General features: G+C 44.2%; 2 protein-coding genes across 3 annotated transcripts in view; both read left to right on the forward strand.

Annotated features, from left to right (window-relative positions):
- Window positions 1–1546: 1546 nt before the first annotated feature.
- Window positions 1547–6345, forward strand: NHLRC4 (NHL repeat containing 4). The gene is made up of 2 exons (XM_083711147.1): window positions 1547–3095; window positions 4273–6345. Exon 2 carries the CDS (start codon window positions 4281–4283, stop codon window positions 5379–5381), a length of 1101 nt encoding a protein of 366 aa, XP_083567273.1. The 5' UTR covers window positions 1547–3095; window positions 4273–4280; the 3' UTR covers window positions 5382–6345.
- An 855-nt stretch (window positions 6346–7200) lies between these two features.
- The window catches only part of PIGQ (phosphatidylinositol glycan anchor biosynthesis class Q), a 32437-nt gene continuing 19283 nt past the window's right edge, over window positions 7201–20354 (forward strand). The window contains exons 1-4 of one of the 2 annotated variants that reach the window (XM_083711112.1): window positions 7201–7238; window positions 7311–7375; window positions 13656–14356; window positions 19199–19330. In XM_083711112.1, coding sequence (XP_083567238.1) covers window positions 13683–14356; window positions 19199–19330 — 806 coding nt within the window. In that variant the 5' untranslated portion in view covers window positions 7201–7238; window positions 7311–7375; window positions 13656–13682. Of the gene's footprint in view, window positions 7239–7310; window positions 7376–7912; window positions 8038–13655; window positions 14357–19198; window positions 19331–20354 lie in introns of those variants that run through there. The other variant, XM_083711111.1, reaches the window with a different exon arrangement.

A 20354-nucleotide genomic window follows, 5' to 3' on the forward strand; every position in this document is an offset into this window, starting at 1 on the left:
GGAAGCACCCTATGGTAAGAATGAAAATCTTAAGCATTATGAGGTTTCTTCAGAGTCCTCCTTCTCATTAGCCCACGGGAGGGGAACCGGTGGGTCCTCCATACTGCTCAACTTCAATTCCACCATCCCTGACCATTAGCCATACTGGGTGGGACTCATTGGAACTGGGCATCCAACATTTTGAGGGCAACAAGTTCCCCCTGCTACTGCATCCTCTACTTTTTTGGTTTTCTTTTCTCCCTCTCAAGTCTGTTCCTGCTGAATCAAGTGTTACAGGATTTTTTTAGAATGATTGGGGGGGTTGCCCCTCTAGCATGCAGTGTGTAACCCCCACCCCTTTGTTCACACGCAATGTCTCCTCACGACACCACACAATTTCCAATATCGTTCTGCTCAGGGAAAAGATGGCTACCGAAGCAGGGACTTGGGAAACTGGTAAAAGACAGCCATAATCCCCGAAACCTGGGATCAGGTACACAGCAGCCTCTTGCGCAGGAGATAATCACTGGCATCCTGGCAAATGGGTGCCAGACAGATAGGCATCCCGTGGACAATAGCAAACCATCCAGGAACGGATGAGGTTCTTGGTCAGGACAAAAAAGTATGATAACTTGCCCGGAAAACCAGGAACTTGTAAATATTTCTTTTGTCTTACTTAATGGGTGTAAGGTGGAGGTCAAGGGAAGGATGGAGGCAAACCTGATGCTCAGGTTTCTGTCACCAGACCCTCCCAATTTGTGATGTATGCATGATGTAATTTTAGGGATGTTGTGGGTATCTTTGTAAAACTGATAAAAGTGGGAGCCGTCCTTTGTTCTGGGCGTCTTCCTGCTTCTCCCATGCAATGGGTGGAAGTCCTGTTGCAACAGTCGTTTGAATAAAGACCAGGCCTCCTGGCTGGTGTCTGGTAATCCAAGTGAGCCCAAGGATTTTCCTATAACAAAAGCATGCAACCCTCTCTTCAGGTTCCTGCTACTAGGAGCAAAGGAAGCTACCGTAGACAGAGTCAGACTATTAGTTCATCTTGCTCTCCCCAGGAAGACTTACCTGCCACCTTCATTACACACCAGGTGAAAACATTCCTCTTTTCCCAGGCCTTTGGCTAATTGAACCATCTATGGACTGACCAGTCACTATCTCCAGAATCTGAGACACTTTTCTCAGACCTACTGGGGGACGCTGTGGATGTCTTACAAGCCAAGCGGGTGCTCCGCTATGTGGAGCACAGTGGAGCAGTTCGGTAATTTTAGATTCTGGATTTAATTCAGTTTATTTTAATTGTGTATGGTCATGTGGAGGAGGGCATTGTTGTTGTTTTATGGTTTGCCCAGAGGGATCCCAAAATGATTTGCAATATAATAAAAACATATGGCATATATAAAAACAGTTAAAACAATTGTGTTTATTTTAAACACACATTTATATAAACAGATTAAAACATCAACAGTGCATACATAAAATCAATTCAGATCCAATATCTAGTGGGATAATTCATATTCCACATTTAAATGCAAATGAGTATTGCTTTAAAATGTGGCAAGCATTTGGGTGCCCTCTTGCTCATTTGCCTGAGAGGGACCCTGAATTTAACCCCTGCCCTGCCCTGCCCTGCCCTGCCCTGAAGGCACCACAGGAGCTTTTCCATACACCTCCTTCATTCTCCATGCCTCAGCTTCTCTGCCCGTTCACGGTCCTCAGCTTATACCCCAAGACACTACTTCTGCTCATGGGGACCATGTACAGATAGATCAGCTTTATCAGAGAAAGCCAATGTAATGTAGCAGGTACAGTAGAAGTGTGCAAACTGTGGCCCTCCAGATGTTTTTGGCCAATGGTCAGGGCCAATGGGAGTTGTAGCCCAGCAACATCTGGGAGGCCAAAGGTTAGCCACTCCTGCTTTACATAATTTCAAGTGCTTCCTTGTATGTTATCTCAGCAATTATTTCAACAGCCTTATTGATAGTGTAGTGAGGGCTCCCATCTTGGATGGCTTTAAAAGCCGATTAGGAAAATTCATGGAGAATAAGGCTATCAGTGGCTACTAGCCCCAATGGCTGTGTCTCCTTATGCTCTCAAACGCAATATAGACTAGGGTTCAAAGCTCCGACACAGCAACAACAAAGCTCACTGGTTGATCGGATGGCAATCATTATTTCTCTCTCAGCCTAAGCAACTTCACAAGGCTGTTGTGAGCGTGAAGCTGGCACAAAAATATAATTAATAAATGGATTCACACACACCCTGCCTTACAGGCGGTAGATAAGAAATGGAGGTGACAGGGGACCATTTTGTGCTCCCCACTGGAGGCAAGGAGAGCCTAAGCACGAACAAACCCATGGCCGAGGTGTCGCTAGAGGCTTGGGGGTGGCTTTCAAACATGCCTTGACAGGCCTTCAGCCTCAGAAAGGTGAATGGGCGCCAGAGGCCTAGTTGGTATGTTTGTTTATCTCAGCGTTTAAAGCAACAACAAAAGGTCAGAGTCCGTTGCCGTGGGAGATGCTTTTTTTTTTTTAAGCCTCCCACAGCCTTCCCACTGTCCAGCTGAGACAGGCCTATTTACTTGTCAACTTCAGTTATTTAATTCATTTCACCACTGTTGAAGAAATAGGCCCATCTCAAAACGTGCAGACCCAGCAACTCGGGGGATGCTGAACTGAGAGGAAAGGAGATGCATTTGCAACTCTTGCTTGTGCAAAATACACGTTGGGTCACGGTGGGTGGCTTCCGGGTTCCTGGACCTCTTGCAAGATCTTACCAGAAGTCAGAAGCCACAGCCCCACAACCGTGATAAGTAAGGCTTTGGTTGCAGGGCAGGGGCAGCACTTTCCTGTTTTGCCTTAGGTGGCAAAACAGGATGGGCTGCCCCTGGGCTCCTGTCTATTTTAACTTGAGTGCCTTTGTGTTTACCCTGGCAAAACAATCCTATTGACACAAGCATTGGGCAGCAAATTCCTGTCACTAACAACAGAGCCCTGGGAAACTTATCTCAGTGGTATATTTGAAGGAAACAGGATACTATAATACTCTAGGTCTCTCTATAGAGCAGTTTGCAAACCAGGGGGAAAAGAGAACAGCCTGGGCAACTTTGATCACAGGTAAGTAGTCCTAAACTTTCTTCCCTACTTCAGCTAAGACTATTTACTATTTGAGTCTGTAGTCCGGCAGTTTGGGCTAATGGTCTAGGTACCTGGGTGACAGATAATACCCTGCACTGCTCAGCAAGTCCATCACCCCAGGATGGCTCAAAACTGTTTTCCCCAGAGTAGAAGTAAGTTAAGGTAAAGGGACCCCTGACCATTAGGTCCAGTCATGGACGACTCTGGGGTTGTGGCACTCATCTCGTTTTATTGGCTGAGGGAGCCGGCGATAGAGCTTCTGGGTCTTGTGGCCAGCAAGACTAAGCTGCTTCTGGCGAACCAGAGCAGCACACGGAAACACCGTTTACCTTCCCGCCGGAGCAGTACCTATTTATCTACTTGCACTTTGTGCTTTCAAACTGCTAGGTTGGCAGGAACAGGGACCAAACAACGAGAGCTCACCCCATCGTGAGGATTCGAACCGCTGACCTTCTGATCGGCAAGCCCTAGGCTCTGTGGTTTAACCCACAGCACCACCCAAAAGCTTGATCTTAGCTCAAAAGGTGGTATTAGATAGAGTTGGATCCATTGGAAGATGGATGGTGATTTGCAGTAGATTCAAAAGGGTTTCTTATGTCACCTCCAGTCTATTATTATTCTGTGGGAGGGATTTAATCACATACTGGAAATTTAGGGTTGTGTACACACTATGCTTTTAAAATCCATTCAAAGCCTATTCTTTCCCTCAAATAATTTTGGGCACTGTAGTTTGCCCCTTGCAGAGTTGCAATTCCCAGCAAATCCTTAACCAACTATGGTGTCCAGAATTATTTGAGGGAAACAATGAGCTTCTAAGGTGATTTAAGCATGTAGTGTATACAAAAATAAAAAGAATCCTGGACTTCTTTGCAGTTTGGGGGAGTGGCAGGGTTAAAAGTATGCAAAGGGTAGGGGCATGGGGGAGAAATATGGTTCAGTTCACATTTAAAGGTGAGGCTGCTTAAACCACACTTAAACAATACAAAGACTGAAACGGCACCATCCTTTGAGATTTGCACTTCTTCAAATTTTGCAATACTGTTCTCCAGCCAAGCACTAGGGTACTGTGTGCATAAAAATGCATATATTCATAATAGCAACATACAAAACTGCATCATATTTTTGAAAACTCTTTGTGGTTTGTCTTTTTGAAAAGGGGAAAGGATGGATTATACCTTGGAAGACACACAACGGAAGGAGAAACTTCTGAGGACTGTTTATGCCCTCCAAGTTAAATCAGATGCCACATTTCAGAAAGCCAGCCCTCTCCTGAACAGTCACCCTGGTACAGGCATGGTGACAGAACACCAAGTGCACCAGCTGGCCGAGAAAGCCAAGGTCATCTGCCATGACCTGGACAATATCAAAAACTCCCTTTACTACCGGCAAGATGAACTGGTGCAGCAGATCCCAAACCCCAACGGCAACCATTATGGAGGTGTGTGTGGAATTCACTGCTCGCTCGATGGGCTTATCTACATGACTAGTGAAAATGCACCAAGGGTCCACTTCTTCAACCGCTCAGGCCAAACTTTTCAGTCTATACCATGTGTGGAATGGAAGAAGAATGAGACTTTTTTGCCAGAGGACGTGACCGTGACCAGGGCAGGGATGGTGGCAATTACAGACATGGTCAATGGGACTGTCCGCATCTTCAACAACCACTCCAAGTTCTCCAAGGGAGAATGGCTAAGAATTGGGAAGTTTTGTTCCCCCAGGGGAATTGGAGTGGATACATCTGGAAAGATTCTGGTGGCCGACTACACGGAAGGAAAAGTTCATAGCTTTGCCCTTGACCGTGCTTTCAAGGTGCAAAGCACTCACTCTGTCTCCAACCTGCGTGGGCCACGCTACGTGTGCTTGGCCCCAGAAGGAGGGTTTGTGGTGAGTGAAGAATGTGGTGATGTCAAGCTCTTCAGTAGCAACCACAAACTGGTCTCTTCCATCAGCAGCAAATATGGCCACTGCTTTGGCAATCCCTCCGGGGTCTGCACTGATAGAGAAGGCAACATCATTGTGGCTGATGAACAGCACCAGAAAGTTCACTTGTTTCCCAGGAGTGGGTCTCCCATCTGCCTGGTATCTAAAGGTCTGCAGAGACCAATGGGAATAGCTTGTTCCACCCAGGGGTTGCTGTTAGTTGCCGATAGTGGAGATAACTATGTCAAAGTCTTCAAGTACCGTGTGAGACCCCATTACAACTCTGACAATCTTTGTATACCCAGTGACAGTCCAAATATAACACCTAGAGGGAGAGCAGAGTAGGATTATTCCATCATTCACCTCCAGGCATCTTCTGCATTGACCTCTGCCACACTACCTCATCTGACAGTACAGTCAGCTATCCAAGTTTTTCTAGCACTCAAAAGGACTTGCTGCAGCAAACTACACTTTTGTCACATGGTGGACTCGAGCTAAACAATTTAGATCCCAATATCTGACCCATATCCATATCTTGGATGTTATGATTGGCAGAGGAGGCCCTTTTGGTAGTTCCAGTACCCTCAGAAGTTCAAGGTGGCCTGGAGAGGGCATTCTCTGTGTCAGCCCCTACATTGTGGAATTTCTTCCCCACAGAGATGCGACTGGCACTTTGAGTATGCCAAAGGCACGCCTTCTTCCTGGCCTTTGACGTGTGATATATATAGTTTTAGGGTCCGTGCTATTCTCTTGACTGCAATTTGTTTTAAAATGATTTTAAATCACCCACCTGCGATTCCCAACAAGTGGTATTCAGATGCATACTGCCACTGACAGCACAGGTAGAACATAACCTTTGTGGCTAGCCCTAACTGGCATGGGAGTTGTAGTCCAAAGCAGCTGGAGGGCACTTGGTTGGTGAAGGCTGTACTACCACGTCTGAAGCTAGCTTAGGGGCTACAGGGCAGGCCGTGAAGCCCATATAGTTCTGTCCTCCAACACCAGCCATTGCCCCTGGCATCTAACAGTGACTGTCACACCCTGCCCAATGGTAGGGCTGGCCCAGTATAGCCCTTGAGGAAGGAACCTGGTTCTTCTAAAGAGCCAGAGCCTTTTAGGAGCCACAGACATGCCATATTATTAAAGAGAAAGTTTTCTCTAATGTATGTTTTCATGAAAAGTAAGATTACCTGAATTATATTTGTCACTGGTAATGTTAAAAACTAGAGTAAATTATAATAAAATCATCTGATCACAGACCATAGCAGGATATTCAAAAGGTGAAAATAATAAAAGAGGTCAAAGACTCCCCACTGTTTCTTGTCTTATTTATTTTGTTTTCATTCATAACGTTTAGAAATGGATGCCACATATTGTACCATATTAACTGGGAGGCAATTTGGGGTTTACTTTCAGAGCAAAAATATATGCTGTCTACATTTCATATTTTAAATTGTGACTAACTTCATTTGTGAGGAATGTAAAGGGACACATTGCTAAATGCAATTACAATGAAGCAATAGGGAAATAAGGGCAGAAAATGTTTAAATGATCCATGCATGTGTTGCTTTGTCAGCATTTTGCTTATTAACATCTTCCTCTATTTCAATAGAGAATGCCTGCAAATAGAGGGCTCTAAAGTTGCACACATGACCACCCTATTATTTCTAATGCACTAACCTAAAATCCAGCCTTTTCTCCTTAATTTAGTATATCCAGTTGCTGACTGCCAGTTGCTGGGAGAACCCAGCAGAAGAGCTATATGGCCCTTGAGTCCTGCTTGCGAGCTTTCCACAGGCATATGGTTGGCCACTGGACAGGAAAGGCTCGGCCTTTGGACTAATGACCTCGTAGGAATTTGATTTCAAAAACAGGTAACAAAAACAATACAATGAATGTGATAAACACCCACATCCCTCACTCACATGGGTGAAGTTGCTTATTATGGATGGTTGCAAATAAGACATACAGGAAGGCACAGAACAAATTTCTAGTGCTATCAGCTTCCAACAGAAGTGTGAAGGCACAAGTTACAGTTCTCAGAATTAATAGAAGAGACAAAGCTTATCAAAAAGAAGGGAGATGCAGACATTGGAGGGAAAGAATGGGTTCCACCCAGGGGCGTGGTATACAACGGCTGAATTTTGCATGCCTTCCCCAGTTTTGTGGAGAAAATTACTGATAGTTACTCTTGGGAGCCTGGTGTGCTCTGGTCCATGGGGTCATGAAGAGTCGGACACGACTAAACTACTAAACAACAACAACAATTGGGAGCGGCAAAGAGTTTTCTGCTGTTTAGAAACCTGGTCTACCTTCTGGGATACTTTAGGCTTGATCAGGTCAGTATGACACCATAGGCCAAATTCATGTCAGATATAAAATACCTTGTTTTTGCTCTGTTGGCTTGGGGTGTACTGCCTTAGTACCAGAATCTGCTTGCATTTTGGCATCACCTGATATCTTTAAGTGGATTTCTTTTATTGTTCTGCTATTTTATTGTAAGCAGCTCTGAAAGCGTGTGGCTTGTAAATTCTTCAGATTAATTAGTAAATATAAATAAATCAAAGGTTCATTAGCTCTCTCGTATTTCTTTTTAAAAAACTGTCAGTCTTAGAGAGCCTTAGAAAAGATTTCCCTCCTCAACAGCTGGGGATACTGAAAATGTTCGTAGGGGAAAAAAGAGTTGGCAAAAAAACAAAAAAAACAGGCCGCTAAATGGGACGAAAGAAATTGTTTTAAAATGAGTTGGTAGAATTTCTTACCGGAAACCTCAGGAATCTGCTGCCCTTTTTAAAACAATGAACTCAATCAAACAGAACTCCACTTCAGGAGACCGGGGGATCCGTCCGGAACGCAATTAGGCAAGGACTTTACGGAGCGCTCTTAGGAACGGACTGCGTCTCCTAGCAACCGGCCTGTAGCACCCGGAAGTGGCTTGAATGTCAAGAGGAGCGGGCTCTTTCTTTTCTTTTATGCCTGCTAGAAGGAGTAGCGGGAGGAAGTAAGTGTCGTCGGCGAGCGGCGGGGAGTTCTGACGGCTTGGGAGAGAAAAGGATGCAAAAAGGGGGAGGGGGGACCGCGGCTTGGCATGGTGGGATGCAATTGGGACCAGGGTCCCAGCTGCTGAACTGACCCAGTGACTGGGTTGCTCTGCGGCCATTAGCGGGTGCTAGTATGTTATCTCCATGCCTCCCCCAAAAATTCACCTGCTAATTCCTGCAGAATAAGCCGCTGTTAAAGGCATAAGAGCCGGGCAGATAGGTTCCCCCCTTCTGGCTAGTTGGTCACCGTAATTGGGCTACTAAGGCTTGTGTGGGTTGTGCGAGGCTAGCTGAGTTATACTGTGCATATTGCTGAGTTTCCCAAACCCGAGGTGACTGAGAATTGTGGTTTCTGTATAGTGGAGTAGTAGTGGAAGGGGGGCGGGAATCCTCCAGGCTGGAGAAAGGCACATAGGCTTATTTATTAATTAGTTACACGTTTATTGTGTGTTTCTCCCACAAGGTTCAGAGTGGTATCATTCCCTTTCTTCCCTTTCTTTCTTCCCTTTCTTCCTCATGACAGTCTTGTGAGGCAGGCCAGGCGGAGAGAGTGAGTGACTGGCTCAAGGTCACCCAGTGAGCTTTGTGGCTGAGAGAGTATTGGAACCTGAGTTCCTCTGTTTAATAATACTCATAGTTCCCTAAATTCCATTCATACTGGCTCTAGCATCTGGTTTGAGGCATAAAATGCTTAGCCTTGCTGAGGCTATGTAATTCTGGTATTGATTAGTGTCTGAGTAGGATACTGCCTGAAAACCCTGTGCATGCCACCTTAGGTTATCTCTTGGGAGAAAAGGCAAGATTGCACCATGCAAACTCTGTATGCTGGAAAATTCCTATTTAATAGCAAATCAAGGTGCATATGCTATCCTCTATACTGGGACTACTTAAGCCTTTTTTATTTCTAAAATTATATTTTGGGGTTTTTAGTGTAGAGAAACGGTGAGTAAGGGGATACATGATAGAGATGTATAAAATTCTGCATGGTGTAGAGAAAATTGATGGAATGAATGTTGTGCTCTCTCTCATAACATTCAGGACAGAAAAAAGGAAGAACTCCACATCACAGTGCATAAACTACAGAATTTGCTCTGACAATAATTAGTTATGGCCACCAACTTGAGATGCTTTAAAAGAGGGTTAGACAAATTCATGGAGGAGAGGGCTATATCAATGGCAACTAGCCTTGCTGATAATGTTACACCTCCTCTGTCAGAGGCAATATGTCCGTGAAAGCCAGTTCCTGGCAATCATAAATGGGAAGAGTGCTGTTGCCTTCACGTCCTGCTTTTGGGCTTCCTATAAGCATCTGGTTGGCCACTGTGAGAACAGGATGCTGGGCTAGATGGGCTTTTGGCCTGATCCATCAGGCTCTTTTATTGTTTTCTGAAACAAGTACACATAAAACCAAATAACACTGAACAAAACTCAAATGTAGAACAGAGTCTTGGAAACACATTTACATCCCTTAAACCTTTTTGCAACTTTGGGATCCCCTCCCCCCCTTCTTTCTAGGTACTGGCAGTTCATTAGGATCTGGTGTTCTTTTCTGGGGATAAACACAACAGGTTTTTTCCTGCTTTGCATCATGCTTCTGATTTTATCTTCCCTTATACTCCAGCAGCTTGAACCTATGAGTGCCAGATTCTGATTTTACCAACTTGATTGTGGCATTACCTGACCCTGCTATGTTTAGACTGCTAGAGTGAGAGAAAGGAAGATACCTGTTTTCTGCCTTTAAGTCAGTGTATATCATTGTCAGGGAGCTTTTTATGTCGTCTGGGTTTCATGTGACAGAAAAGCACTTGGGCCCAATATCATATTACAGTGAAATGTGGCCAGTCCTCCACATCATCTCAGATAGTTGCATACCTTTGCAACACTTGTAAACTGTAACCCTCTCTTATTTGAATTTTGTATCAGTGCTTATGTGAGCTACAAATCTCTGCCACAAACTCACCAAAAAGCCTTATGTGAACCATTCTCTCTTTCAGTCCAAGCAACCCATTGGCAAAAGGATATAGTGATATTTACATTACAGGGTTGCTGTAATAATTACAAGATAATGTATATGAAGTGCCTTGAACACTCTAAAGTGTTTATGATGGGGTAATGCTGCATTTGGATGGCCTCTGTTTCTGTTTGATACTGCTGAGTTATTTAAAGTGACAGTGTCAGTTAGTTCCAGTTGTCCGTTTTGCTCTCTCGGAGATATTCTCAACCCTTCCTGCCAAGGGTTGAACCAGGATCTTCTGCCTGTAAAACAGGTGTTCCACCCCTGAGCCCTTCCCCTAGTGATTAGAATCACTTTGCCTGTGGGGTGATGATGATGATTTATTATTTATACCCTGCCCATCTGGCTGGGCTTCCTCGGAATTATGAAATTCTATCCTGATGAGCACGGGTGGCGCTGTGGCTTTAACCACAGAGCCTAGGACTTGCGAATCGGAAGGTCGGCGGTTCGAATCCCCGCAACGGGGTGAGCTCCCGTTGCTCGGTCCCTGCTCCTGCCAACCTAGCAGTTCGAAAGCACATCAAAGTGCAATTAGATAAATAGGTACCGCTCTGGCAGGAAGGTAAACGGCGTTTCTGTGCGCTGCTTTGGTTCACCAGAAGTGGCTTCGTCATGCTGTCCACATGACCCAGAAGCTGTACACCGGCTCCCTCGGCCAATAAAGCGAGATGAGCACCGCAACCCCAGAGTCAGTCACAACTGGTCAGGGGTCCCTTTACCTTTACCTATCCTGATGAAGGCCCAACAAAACTTGCCCTTCTACTCATGGGGCTCTTTTTTGTATTGTGGGGCATTGATCAACGGTGGGTGGGGGGGGACAATCAGGGTCAACACACAAGTAAAAAGCACCTCTCCTGCTTGCAGAGAGCTTTCAAAGTATGGATTGGGCCAGTTGACAGCTAGCTCTATCCACATATTCACTGTTGAAGGCAAGGGCCAGGCTGCCTGAGAAGGAAGAGTTTTAAAGTGTCCCAAGTTGGAACATTTGTAGGACAGGTGACAAATCCTTACCATTCCCTCACCCACTGATTCCCTCCTCCCCACACACAAATTCTCCAAGACCAACAGCTTTTAAGCCCAAACCCCCTCCCCCCAATTTCTGGATCCTTTTCTGATGGAAAAATATGGGCAGAGAAAGGGCTTTTATAGTGAAGACCTAGTGGTATGGAAAAGATTACGTCTGCCTGCCTTTCTGCCTGCCTTTTATTTTCTACAAATATCCTCTCTGCCCCTGTGATCTACCAAACTTTTGTTTGCCAATATAATGTGTAGTCCCCCCCCCCCAAAGATCCTGCTTTCTTGGAAGCTCCAGCTTGTCCCTCCAGCCAAAGTATGTGCGTGAACATGCGCACACAAGTATTTCAGAGGCCATTGAATGCTTCTTTTACAGTCCACTGGAGGGCAATTGCAACACTATGCATTTTGTTGTTTATTCTTGTTATAAGGTGCACTTTCTCCCTGCAGCTGTGCACCCAAGATCTTCCTGGCTGCACACATCCTTTAGTGGTTCCTCAACCCTTATATAAGTGAAAGGACTGGAGAGGAATTGGCCCTTAGTACCAGTAACAGTGGTCCTCTCCACATTACAAGTAATGGGACATGTACCAAGCAGACATCCCTTTTCTGCCTCAAGGGGTTGGGAATTCATCCATGAACAGACATTGCCTCCTGCATCATCATTTGACAGGCTGGTAGCGGTGGTGGTGTCTCTGAGTAGATCAGCCAGGGTGAATAGAAGCATTCGGAATGCAAACAAATTGCATTTCTTTTCCAGAGCAAAATGTCAGAATCACAGATATTACCATAGATCAATTAGAAAGTTTTAGCAGGGACATCTATTTTCTGTATCTCTCCCTTTCAGTATATATTCCATAAACAGACAGTAAGGTTTCCTTTCCAATCACTGGACCCATCACAGAGCATACTGCCCGAGGGGTGGTTGGAGTTTTTTGCTTTGCTGAAGGACAGAGAAGGACAATGTTTTCCGGATGTTGTTAACTCTGGGCTTGCCCCCACCTTTGCTGCTAATGGTGTTTCTGTTTGATACTGCTGAGTTATTTAAAGCGACAGTGTCAGTTAGTTCCAGGGTCAATTTTTCATTTCTGTGTATAAAAACTGAGACGTTGATGTCACCTTAGATTTCAGAGTGATTTAAAAAAACTAAATAATACAATATATGCCTGCCTTAGTGGCTTTCATCTGAGGAGTCTGCACTACTTTATATAGAGTCTCACATAGGATATACATGGACTCATTCCCTTTGTTACTGGCCTGGTTCTTGTGCCTTTAAGGTAGAATTGAACCAATTAGCAGCATGAAACTAAGTGGTAGGAAAACCTTCACATTTTAAATGCGTATGCATCAAGCTGCTGTTCAAAGCACAGGCGAAGGGTGAGTGGCAAAACCTATATACAAGGCACAGTTAATAGTTGTGCCTGATAATACAGAAAGTTAGCAGGTGCAACATTTTCCTGGCATGGATGTAAGAGGTGAGAACAGCTTTACTGGCTAAGTTTTTGCGTTGTGTGGCTGCTAAAGGCATAGCAACCCTGCCCAAGAAAATGCTGACAACCTTAGCCACAAGTTGTCAATAGGTTTCTCAGTACTGACCTAATGAAGTTTAATGACATGAGCATGGATGCATAGGAACATAGGAAAGTGCCTTACACCAAGCCAGATCATTGGGCGACCAAGCTGAGTGTTGTCTACTCTGACCAGCAGCAGCTCTCTGGAGTTACAGCATGGGCGTTCCCAGCCCTACTTGGAGATACCAAGGATTGAATCTGGGGCCTTCTGTGTGCAAGGTAGATGCTCTAGCACTGTGTTGTGATGAGCACAGTGCATTAGAAACGGGGCTTAGAGTAGATCCTCATTGTTCTCAATCTGAGGATGTACATGAGAATATAAATACAGTAGTACCTCTGGTTACAAACTTTGTTCCAGAGGTCCGTTCTTAACCTGAAACCATTCTTAACCTGAGGTACCACTTTAGCTAAAGGGGCCTCCAGCTGCTGCCATGCCACTGCCATGTGATTTCTGTTTTCATTCTTGGGCAGAATTCTTAACCCAAGGTACTACTTCCGGGTTAGCGGAGTCTGTAACCCGAAGTGTTTGTAACCCGAGGTGTTTGTAACCCAAGGTACCACTGTACATACATTTTTGGAGTGAAGCCAGTGTTTGACTAGACATATCAAATGAAATGTTTTCCTATATGAAAAACACACCTCTTATTTTGAAGTATAACTCACAACTGGATTTCAAATTTGGATGATTAATCTGATACACTGTGGCAGTTCTTATGATGGTTAGCATAAATGTCTGGAGGGAAATTCCTATGCTGGCTATAGAGTTTCATTTGGTTCCTTTGACTACATTTTTAGAGTTGTTTTTAAACCATTTGGTTTTTACAAAACCTGGCCAGGTACCTGCCGTTCTTCTGCCATCTTCAAATGACACTAGCACTGTTTCTTAACTTTAGTTAACATTACCACTCTCTTGGTTTGCCCCTTGTGCTTCTACCCATCAGTATTAAGTATTATTTGCGTGTGTGCTTTTTATTTCCAGGCTTTCTGATTTCCAAGCTTCCAGATCATGGTGATTAAGATATTCTTCCCCATTTGCTGCTCGGCAGCTGAAAGTGGCCTGCTGGTTGGACGATGGATCCCAGAACAGAACTCCGCTGTTATCCTGGCTGTGATCCACTTCCCTTTCATTCCTGGTCAGGTAAAGCAGTATCTCTCCGAAATGCAACATGCAACACAAGTCAAGCTGTCTGTGCTGGGCTCATGGACTAAAACCAAGCAAGCAAAGGAAGAGAGTTTGGACAGGTTCCTTGAAGACCTTGGCACCATTTTTTCACACGACCCCTGGATCCAACTCAGCAAGGAGAAAGGAAGCAAGTTTTGGAGCTGTTCCGCCTCTTGGAAAGACTCTAATGGCAATGAGGAAGATGAAAATATCTTGGTTTATTATGACCAGCGTAAAGTGATGCTGTCGCAGCTTCACCCTGCACAGGACCAGGTTGTTTCTTCTGATCAGAAGACAGTGGAGGCTTCCAAATTAGTTGCCATGTTTGACACGGTTGCAAAGAGCAAGTTACTATTCATGAAGGACAGGTATGACGAGGGGCCTGTCAAGCTCACTCACTGGCAGTCAGAAGGAGTAGAAGCCAGTATTATTGTGGAGCTGCTGAAACAGGCCTCTGTTCCTGCATGTATGCTGATAACTTTCCTACTTTCACTTGTGTGTGGAGTCTGCAAAAGCAGGTATGTCATGTGGGGTGAATAGGAACAAAATCAAACACAGTTTATGCATAGCTTAAATCAGAAAGTTGGGTTTTAAAAAATGTCTGTAATATTTTGACATGCAATATTATCTTTTTCTGGTCAGTTTCCTAGGGCAGTGGTTTTCAGAGACTTCATATTGTCAGAAAAGTCATGTGCGCACAAATTTATTAAGGAAAGAAAAAATGGGGGGCATCCATTCACATTAACAATACATTAACAATACAATAAACATAAATACATCCATCTTAATTTACACGTATAGATCAATACATGCCACCCACACTAAAGGCTCCGTCCCTGGTAAGTACCAACCAAATGTGGGACCACAAAAAGTGTCCCATCAGAAGGCCTCAGTGATCAAGATGGAGCATAAGGAATCAGGCTATCCTTAAGGTACTTTGGGCCCAAGTTGTTTAGGAATTACACATGTATACAGTAGCAGTAAAGTTGTTTATGGTTTAGGAATGTATAGTGGTGAAATTGCTTTACAATGGATTAAAAACCAAAACTAATCTACAACGTTTAGTTATTTATTTCAACAATACATTCATTTCAACGCAAAGTGCCAATTCTGCCACTTGAAGCAGTCGAGTGGGCACATATGGGGTAAGGCAATCTCGTAGGTAAACTGGTCCCAAGTGGTTAAGGGCTATATATACTAATAGTAACACCTTGAACTCGTCCCAGTAGCAGATCACCAAGCAGAGCAGACCTCTGAGCACAGGTGCCATATGCTGATAAGGCCTCACTCCCATCAGCAATCGTGCTGCAGCATTCTGCACTAACTGCAGCTTCCAGATCAAGTGCAAGGGAAGCCATACATGGGGCACATTGCAGTAATCTTGAAGTAACCAGTACATGAACAACTGTGGCCAGGCTCTCCTGGTCCAGGAATGGCCATAGCTGTCAAACCAGTCACAGCTGGTAAATGGCATTTCTAGCCACTGAGGCTACCTGAGCCTGCAGTGACAGAGCTGGATCCAGTAGCACAGTGAAACTGCTGTGAAACACTGTTTCACGTTTACTGATTCGCTGGCAACAACACCTGCATTTCATGCCACATGTCAGAACTGTCGATGAAAGAAGTGTGTCCTTAACACCAGTATACATGCTCCAGGTAGTCTTGATTGGGCTGGAGCTCCCTGGCTTCTGAACATGGATCACATTTGACATGTTTTCTGTAGATGTCCCTGCTGTGAAAGTGGTTGTTGTGTAAAGTGTAGACTCCAGTGGCAGCTGGTGCCTGTTAGAACTGGAAGATCGGAAGGTAGGGAGGCCAACAGGAGGTGAAGCTACGGTCAATGATAGGCAGAGCTAACTAGTTCTACATTTGTCCCTTCTCTTGTTGAATTCAACAAGGGGCAACACAGAGGCTAAGGAAGGGGAAGATGGCCGGAAGATGGCTGACCCAATCCCCAGCCCTGTTGAAATGCCATTGATGTTGGATTCTTCCCCTGTTTTCAATGGGAAGGCCTCTGGAGGATGGCCAAGTGTAATTCTGAATGGAAGTGAAGTTTAAAAGCTCTCCCCTGTAAAGCTCAGCAGGCCTTCAAGTGAGATCAGGTTGTGCTGCCAAAACCGGGGGATTGAAGTATTGTTTCCAAGCTGGCAAAGGGCAGCTTTGATTAATTCCATTTGGATACTAGTTACCTAAAGCATTCATGAGCAAACCATTGCAGCAAGTGTTGCCTCAGGCTATAGAGAGTAGAACTCCTCAACAGGTTTCCAACCGACTAATACTGTCATGAAATATTACAGCCAGCTTTTTCATACTTTCTGCCTGATGTGTAAAACTTGTAGCTTTCAGCATGTCTTCAAATGCCTGGAGGGAACACTGGGGCAGGAATGGAGGTTTTGTGTCAAACTCTTCTGCATGCAGATGAATCTCTGCTACCAGAGGTAATAGGTAGAGCCAGTGCTTTTTTTTTCTGGGGCTACACAGGAATATGCATACCCCTAAACATTTTGTGAATCTTTTAACTTTTGTCCATTTACTGTATTTATTTTCCCCGATTTGAACTATAAAATGGTGATTTTTCTTGAGTCAAAATGAGAGTACTCCTAAAATTTTTATTTTTTATTTTTTTAAGAAAAAAAGCACTGGGTAGAGCTAAAGCAGTTAGAGCAGTTCTGGATGTGACCAGTTTCTAGCAGCTCAGTGGAGCATTAGCAGAAGGTCAGATCATGGAGCTGCAGGGAATCAAGTGGTCTGTAATTGGCTGGAACCCCTTGGATCCTTGCTTACTCTCTGGGGGGCCTCCTGTCTACCTTATTTGGGTGAACGGGAAGACCCTTCCCTACGCAAGAGGTTGGAGAGCAGGCTGCAAGTCACACGAGAGGATATTGGACTGCACACACAATTTTGCTGGCCTATTATTTATTTATTTCATGACCTGCCCTTCATTAGCATGTCCCAGGGTGGATCACAACCATTAAAAATTAAAAACAGTTTAAGACAGTATAGACACTGAAACAGGGTGTGCCATAAATAGTATAGACACCATTCCTATATGATACTTGTAATGCAGCTTTTCAATTGAAGCAGAAAATTTCAGCTTTTGCTTGGAAAATTAAATGAAACCACACTATAAATGGATGCCAATATAAGTATAGAAATCTATCTCATAGGAGTCGTCCCCCCCCAATACTACATTGAACTATATCCTGCTCTTTAGCACCACCTTGTGGCATACTCTGGGTATGACTGACATTGGATAAAATTCAAAGAACAGATCGATGGGCATTCATTATTTTATAGTGTCAGAGAGAAGGACGAGAGAGTAGACTTCCACCCCTAAACTGCAAATGTGTTTCTCTATCAATTTCCCACTAAACTGCAAAATCTATGTTGGGGCAATACCTTTATTAAGTCAACAAAATATAACAAAATAGTATACTTTTTTTAAAAAAAGTTTTCCGGAACCCCCCTTCAGGCTAGTTACAAGTCTAGGCTAGTCTATGAAGATAGATAGATAGATAAGAGTTCGGGAGAACTGAAATGCTTGCACACTATTCTGTGATACTTTGGCTGGCTAAATAAACATACAGTGGTACCTCGGGTTAAGAACTTAATTAGTTTCGGAGGTCCGTTCTTAACCTGAAACTGTTCTTAACCTGAAGCACCACTTTAGCTAATGGGGCCTCCTGCTGCCACTGCACCGCCGCTGCATGATTTCTGTTCTCATCCTGAAACAAAATTCTTAACCCAAGGTAATATTTCTGGGTTAGCGGAGTCTGTAACCTGAAGCGCCTGTAACCCGAGGTACCAGTGTATTGCTGTCATACAGAATTTACTTCTCTTTTTCTTTTTTACTTTTTGTATTACCAGAAAATTGTATGAATTTTCTGGAATAATATCCAGGCCAAATAAGCCTTTTTTGGTCACTGAAACATAAAGGAGAATTCCATGAGCTATCATATTTATTTAATGTCTTGCAGGATGTGAACTGGTTTTATATAAATGTTGCAGAAACTAATGCCGATAAGGAATGAAACAGAAGAAATATATTATCACAAGCCTTAAATGGGAAGCTGTTTGATAAGGAGATATGTTTTTTACAAATGTAATCACATTCTCCATTAAAAGCAACATGAGTTGAAGAGTTTCTAGGTAAATCCTGCTGGTCTTTCTGCTCTGCATTTAAAATATTGAACAGAAATCTTAATCCTGGATTAAATAATTCAGAAGGCCTAGTTGTGTTCTCAGGTGGAAATGGGTGAGTTCCCCCCCCCCTTCCAAAAAGAGACACTTATGGTTTTTCTACAGTGCAGCATGCCACTAGCAAAAACATTATCTGAAAAGCTTTTTAGAGCTCCTCGTAGTCTGTTTAGGATTATATCATCCTGAATAATCTGGTGTCATATTCAAATGGTTGCTAGTACCAGATTATTCATCATTAAGTTTAACAGTGTCCTATATAATTAATTAAACTGATTGAAGGTTGCAACCCTATATATTAGATTTAAAAATGTAAAACCAAAAAATCCCCCACGCACAACATTTTCCATACTTCTGTTTCTACTTTGTGCTTTGGAATTCCCTTGTGGTAAAATAACATCTTGCAGACTGTAATTCTGAAATAAAAGGAAATATTAAAAGGAAATTATGTTTTCCAACATGACTTTGTATGTCTCCCTATTTATGTCGCCAAGAAGAGCAGTTAGCCTTAGGCTGCCGCCACCCATTGGGTCTTTTAGAGCAATCAACAAGCGACACTTTCTTTCCTCTGTCACTTCAGATGTTGTTACCAGGCAGGCCAATTGAACGGATGTGCGTTCATTTCGCTCCAAGGTGGTGGGCTGCAGCAAAGTGCAGAATAATTCGGGGAATGTGAGCGGGGAATTGCCCTGCGCTGCATTTACTGGGGATGCACCTCAGCTGTCCAGGGTGGGGCAGACAGAGATGAGCTCCGAGGCTTTGAACCTGACAAACCTTTTGTGAAGGGTAGCTGAAAAGGCCTCAAGGGCTGCCCACCGTGAATTCTGCTGGGCTTTTACCAGCTTAATGGTTATTACTGATGCCTTTGAGCCGATACACTTGTGTGACAACCAAGCAGGTAACAATGGGAATGTGTAACAGTGCAAATCCAATCTGGTGGCATGTGAACCTTTTCATTCATGAGAGATCTCCTTCCATGGTGGCCCAAATGGCTGGTTGAGGGATGTGGAGAAGACATGGGTTCTGGATGTAAAGGCATTATAATGTGATCACCGCAGCATTTCAGAATTTTCAAGTGTTTTCATCTGAAGAAGCATGAGGAGTCCTGGGAATCTTGCACAATCATTTTCATTGACTGACTTTTTTTTTGTTTTCAAATCTAGAGTGTTGACGTTTTGGCCCTTGTCTTTCATCTGGAGCAAGCTGTCAACTTGTGAGCAGCTGGGGCACCGGCTGCAGCACCTGCAAATTATCAGTAGCAGGCGGAAGGCTCCAAATCAGACTCAGCTAATGAGGTAAGGCCTGGAGGTGGGAATTCTCCTGGTAGATGTGAACAGGTCTGTGTCCAAATACATCAAAACAAACTATGCGATTCACAAAAAAACTCTCACAGTTCCTATTAGTAGTATTGCCCAGGAACCAAAGAACTACTCCAAACATGCCCAAGCACCCTGGCACAGCCCAGTGGGATATTCTTTCTCTCTTTCCTTCTTGTATATGCTGATCTGTGACAAGCTGGTAGGCAGATCCAACTTCACAAATCCAGCCTGTTCCCAGCCCTTACAGAAAGATGTGGACATTTGTAAGCAATAACTACTGAAATCTTAAAAGCCAGGAGCACTGTGTCATCTGGTGGCCATTGGGAGTGGTAGGATGGAAGGCTGCGTGGCCAACAGGAGACAGAGGCAGAGCCAATGGCAGACGAAACCAGCTAATTCTAGTTTTGTCCCCATCCTCCCCCCTGCAGAGTTCTGCAATGGCAGTGCTGAGGTTAAGAAGGAAGAAGCAGTGCCACCCTCTGGGCCTGTTCAAAATAAAGGCAGGCAGGTAGAGGCTGGCTAAAGACAGAGTGAGGGTGTACCATGTACCCTGATGGACCAGCTACCACTCTTTGTCATGGCCTTGCTCAACTTGGAAAGACCTCCCTGAAACTAAAAACTGTGGGATATGTTGATTAACTATAGCACAGAAACGCTTAGGGCTGAATTTGTGGGGTTTTTATGAGTGAGGTGGAAGACTACTATCCCGTTGCCCAAAATATAATTGCTGTCTGTTTGCTTTGCTCTTTTTCCGGAAATGCGTTTCTGTTCCATGATGCTTATGGTCCGTACAGCTGCACCTGAGAGTTTTAGATTAGAACATATTTTAATGTGTGCCCCCATATTCCCACCCACACAACTTCCATTCCTGTCTAGCAAAAAAAGAGGTTGCCCAGGAAACAAGCCTGGCAAGCATTGATGCAGCTGTTGGGAATATTTGTACCAGCGCCTACCTTCTGCTCCTTCCCCAGCTGCAGTGACCTCAGATACCCCCTTGAGA

Source organism: Podarcis gaigeae (genome assembly GCF_964106915.1).
Source record: "Podarcis gaigeae genome assembly, chromosome: 14".
In the NCBI taxonomy this organism is placed as follows: Eukaryota; Metazoa; Chordata; class Lepidosauria; order Squamata; family Lacertidae; genus Podarcis; species Podarcis gaigeae.

Bases quoted from the DNA above. Each gene is read 5' to 3' on its own strand.
- NHLRC4 (XM_083711147.1), top strand. From the start codon at position 4,281: ATGGATTATACCTTGGAAGACACACAACGGAAGGAGAAACTTCTGAGG.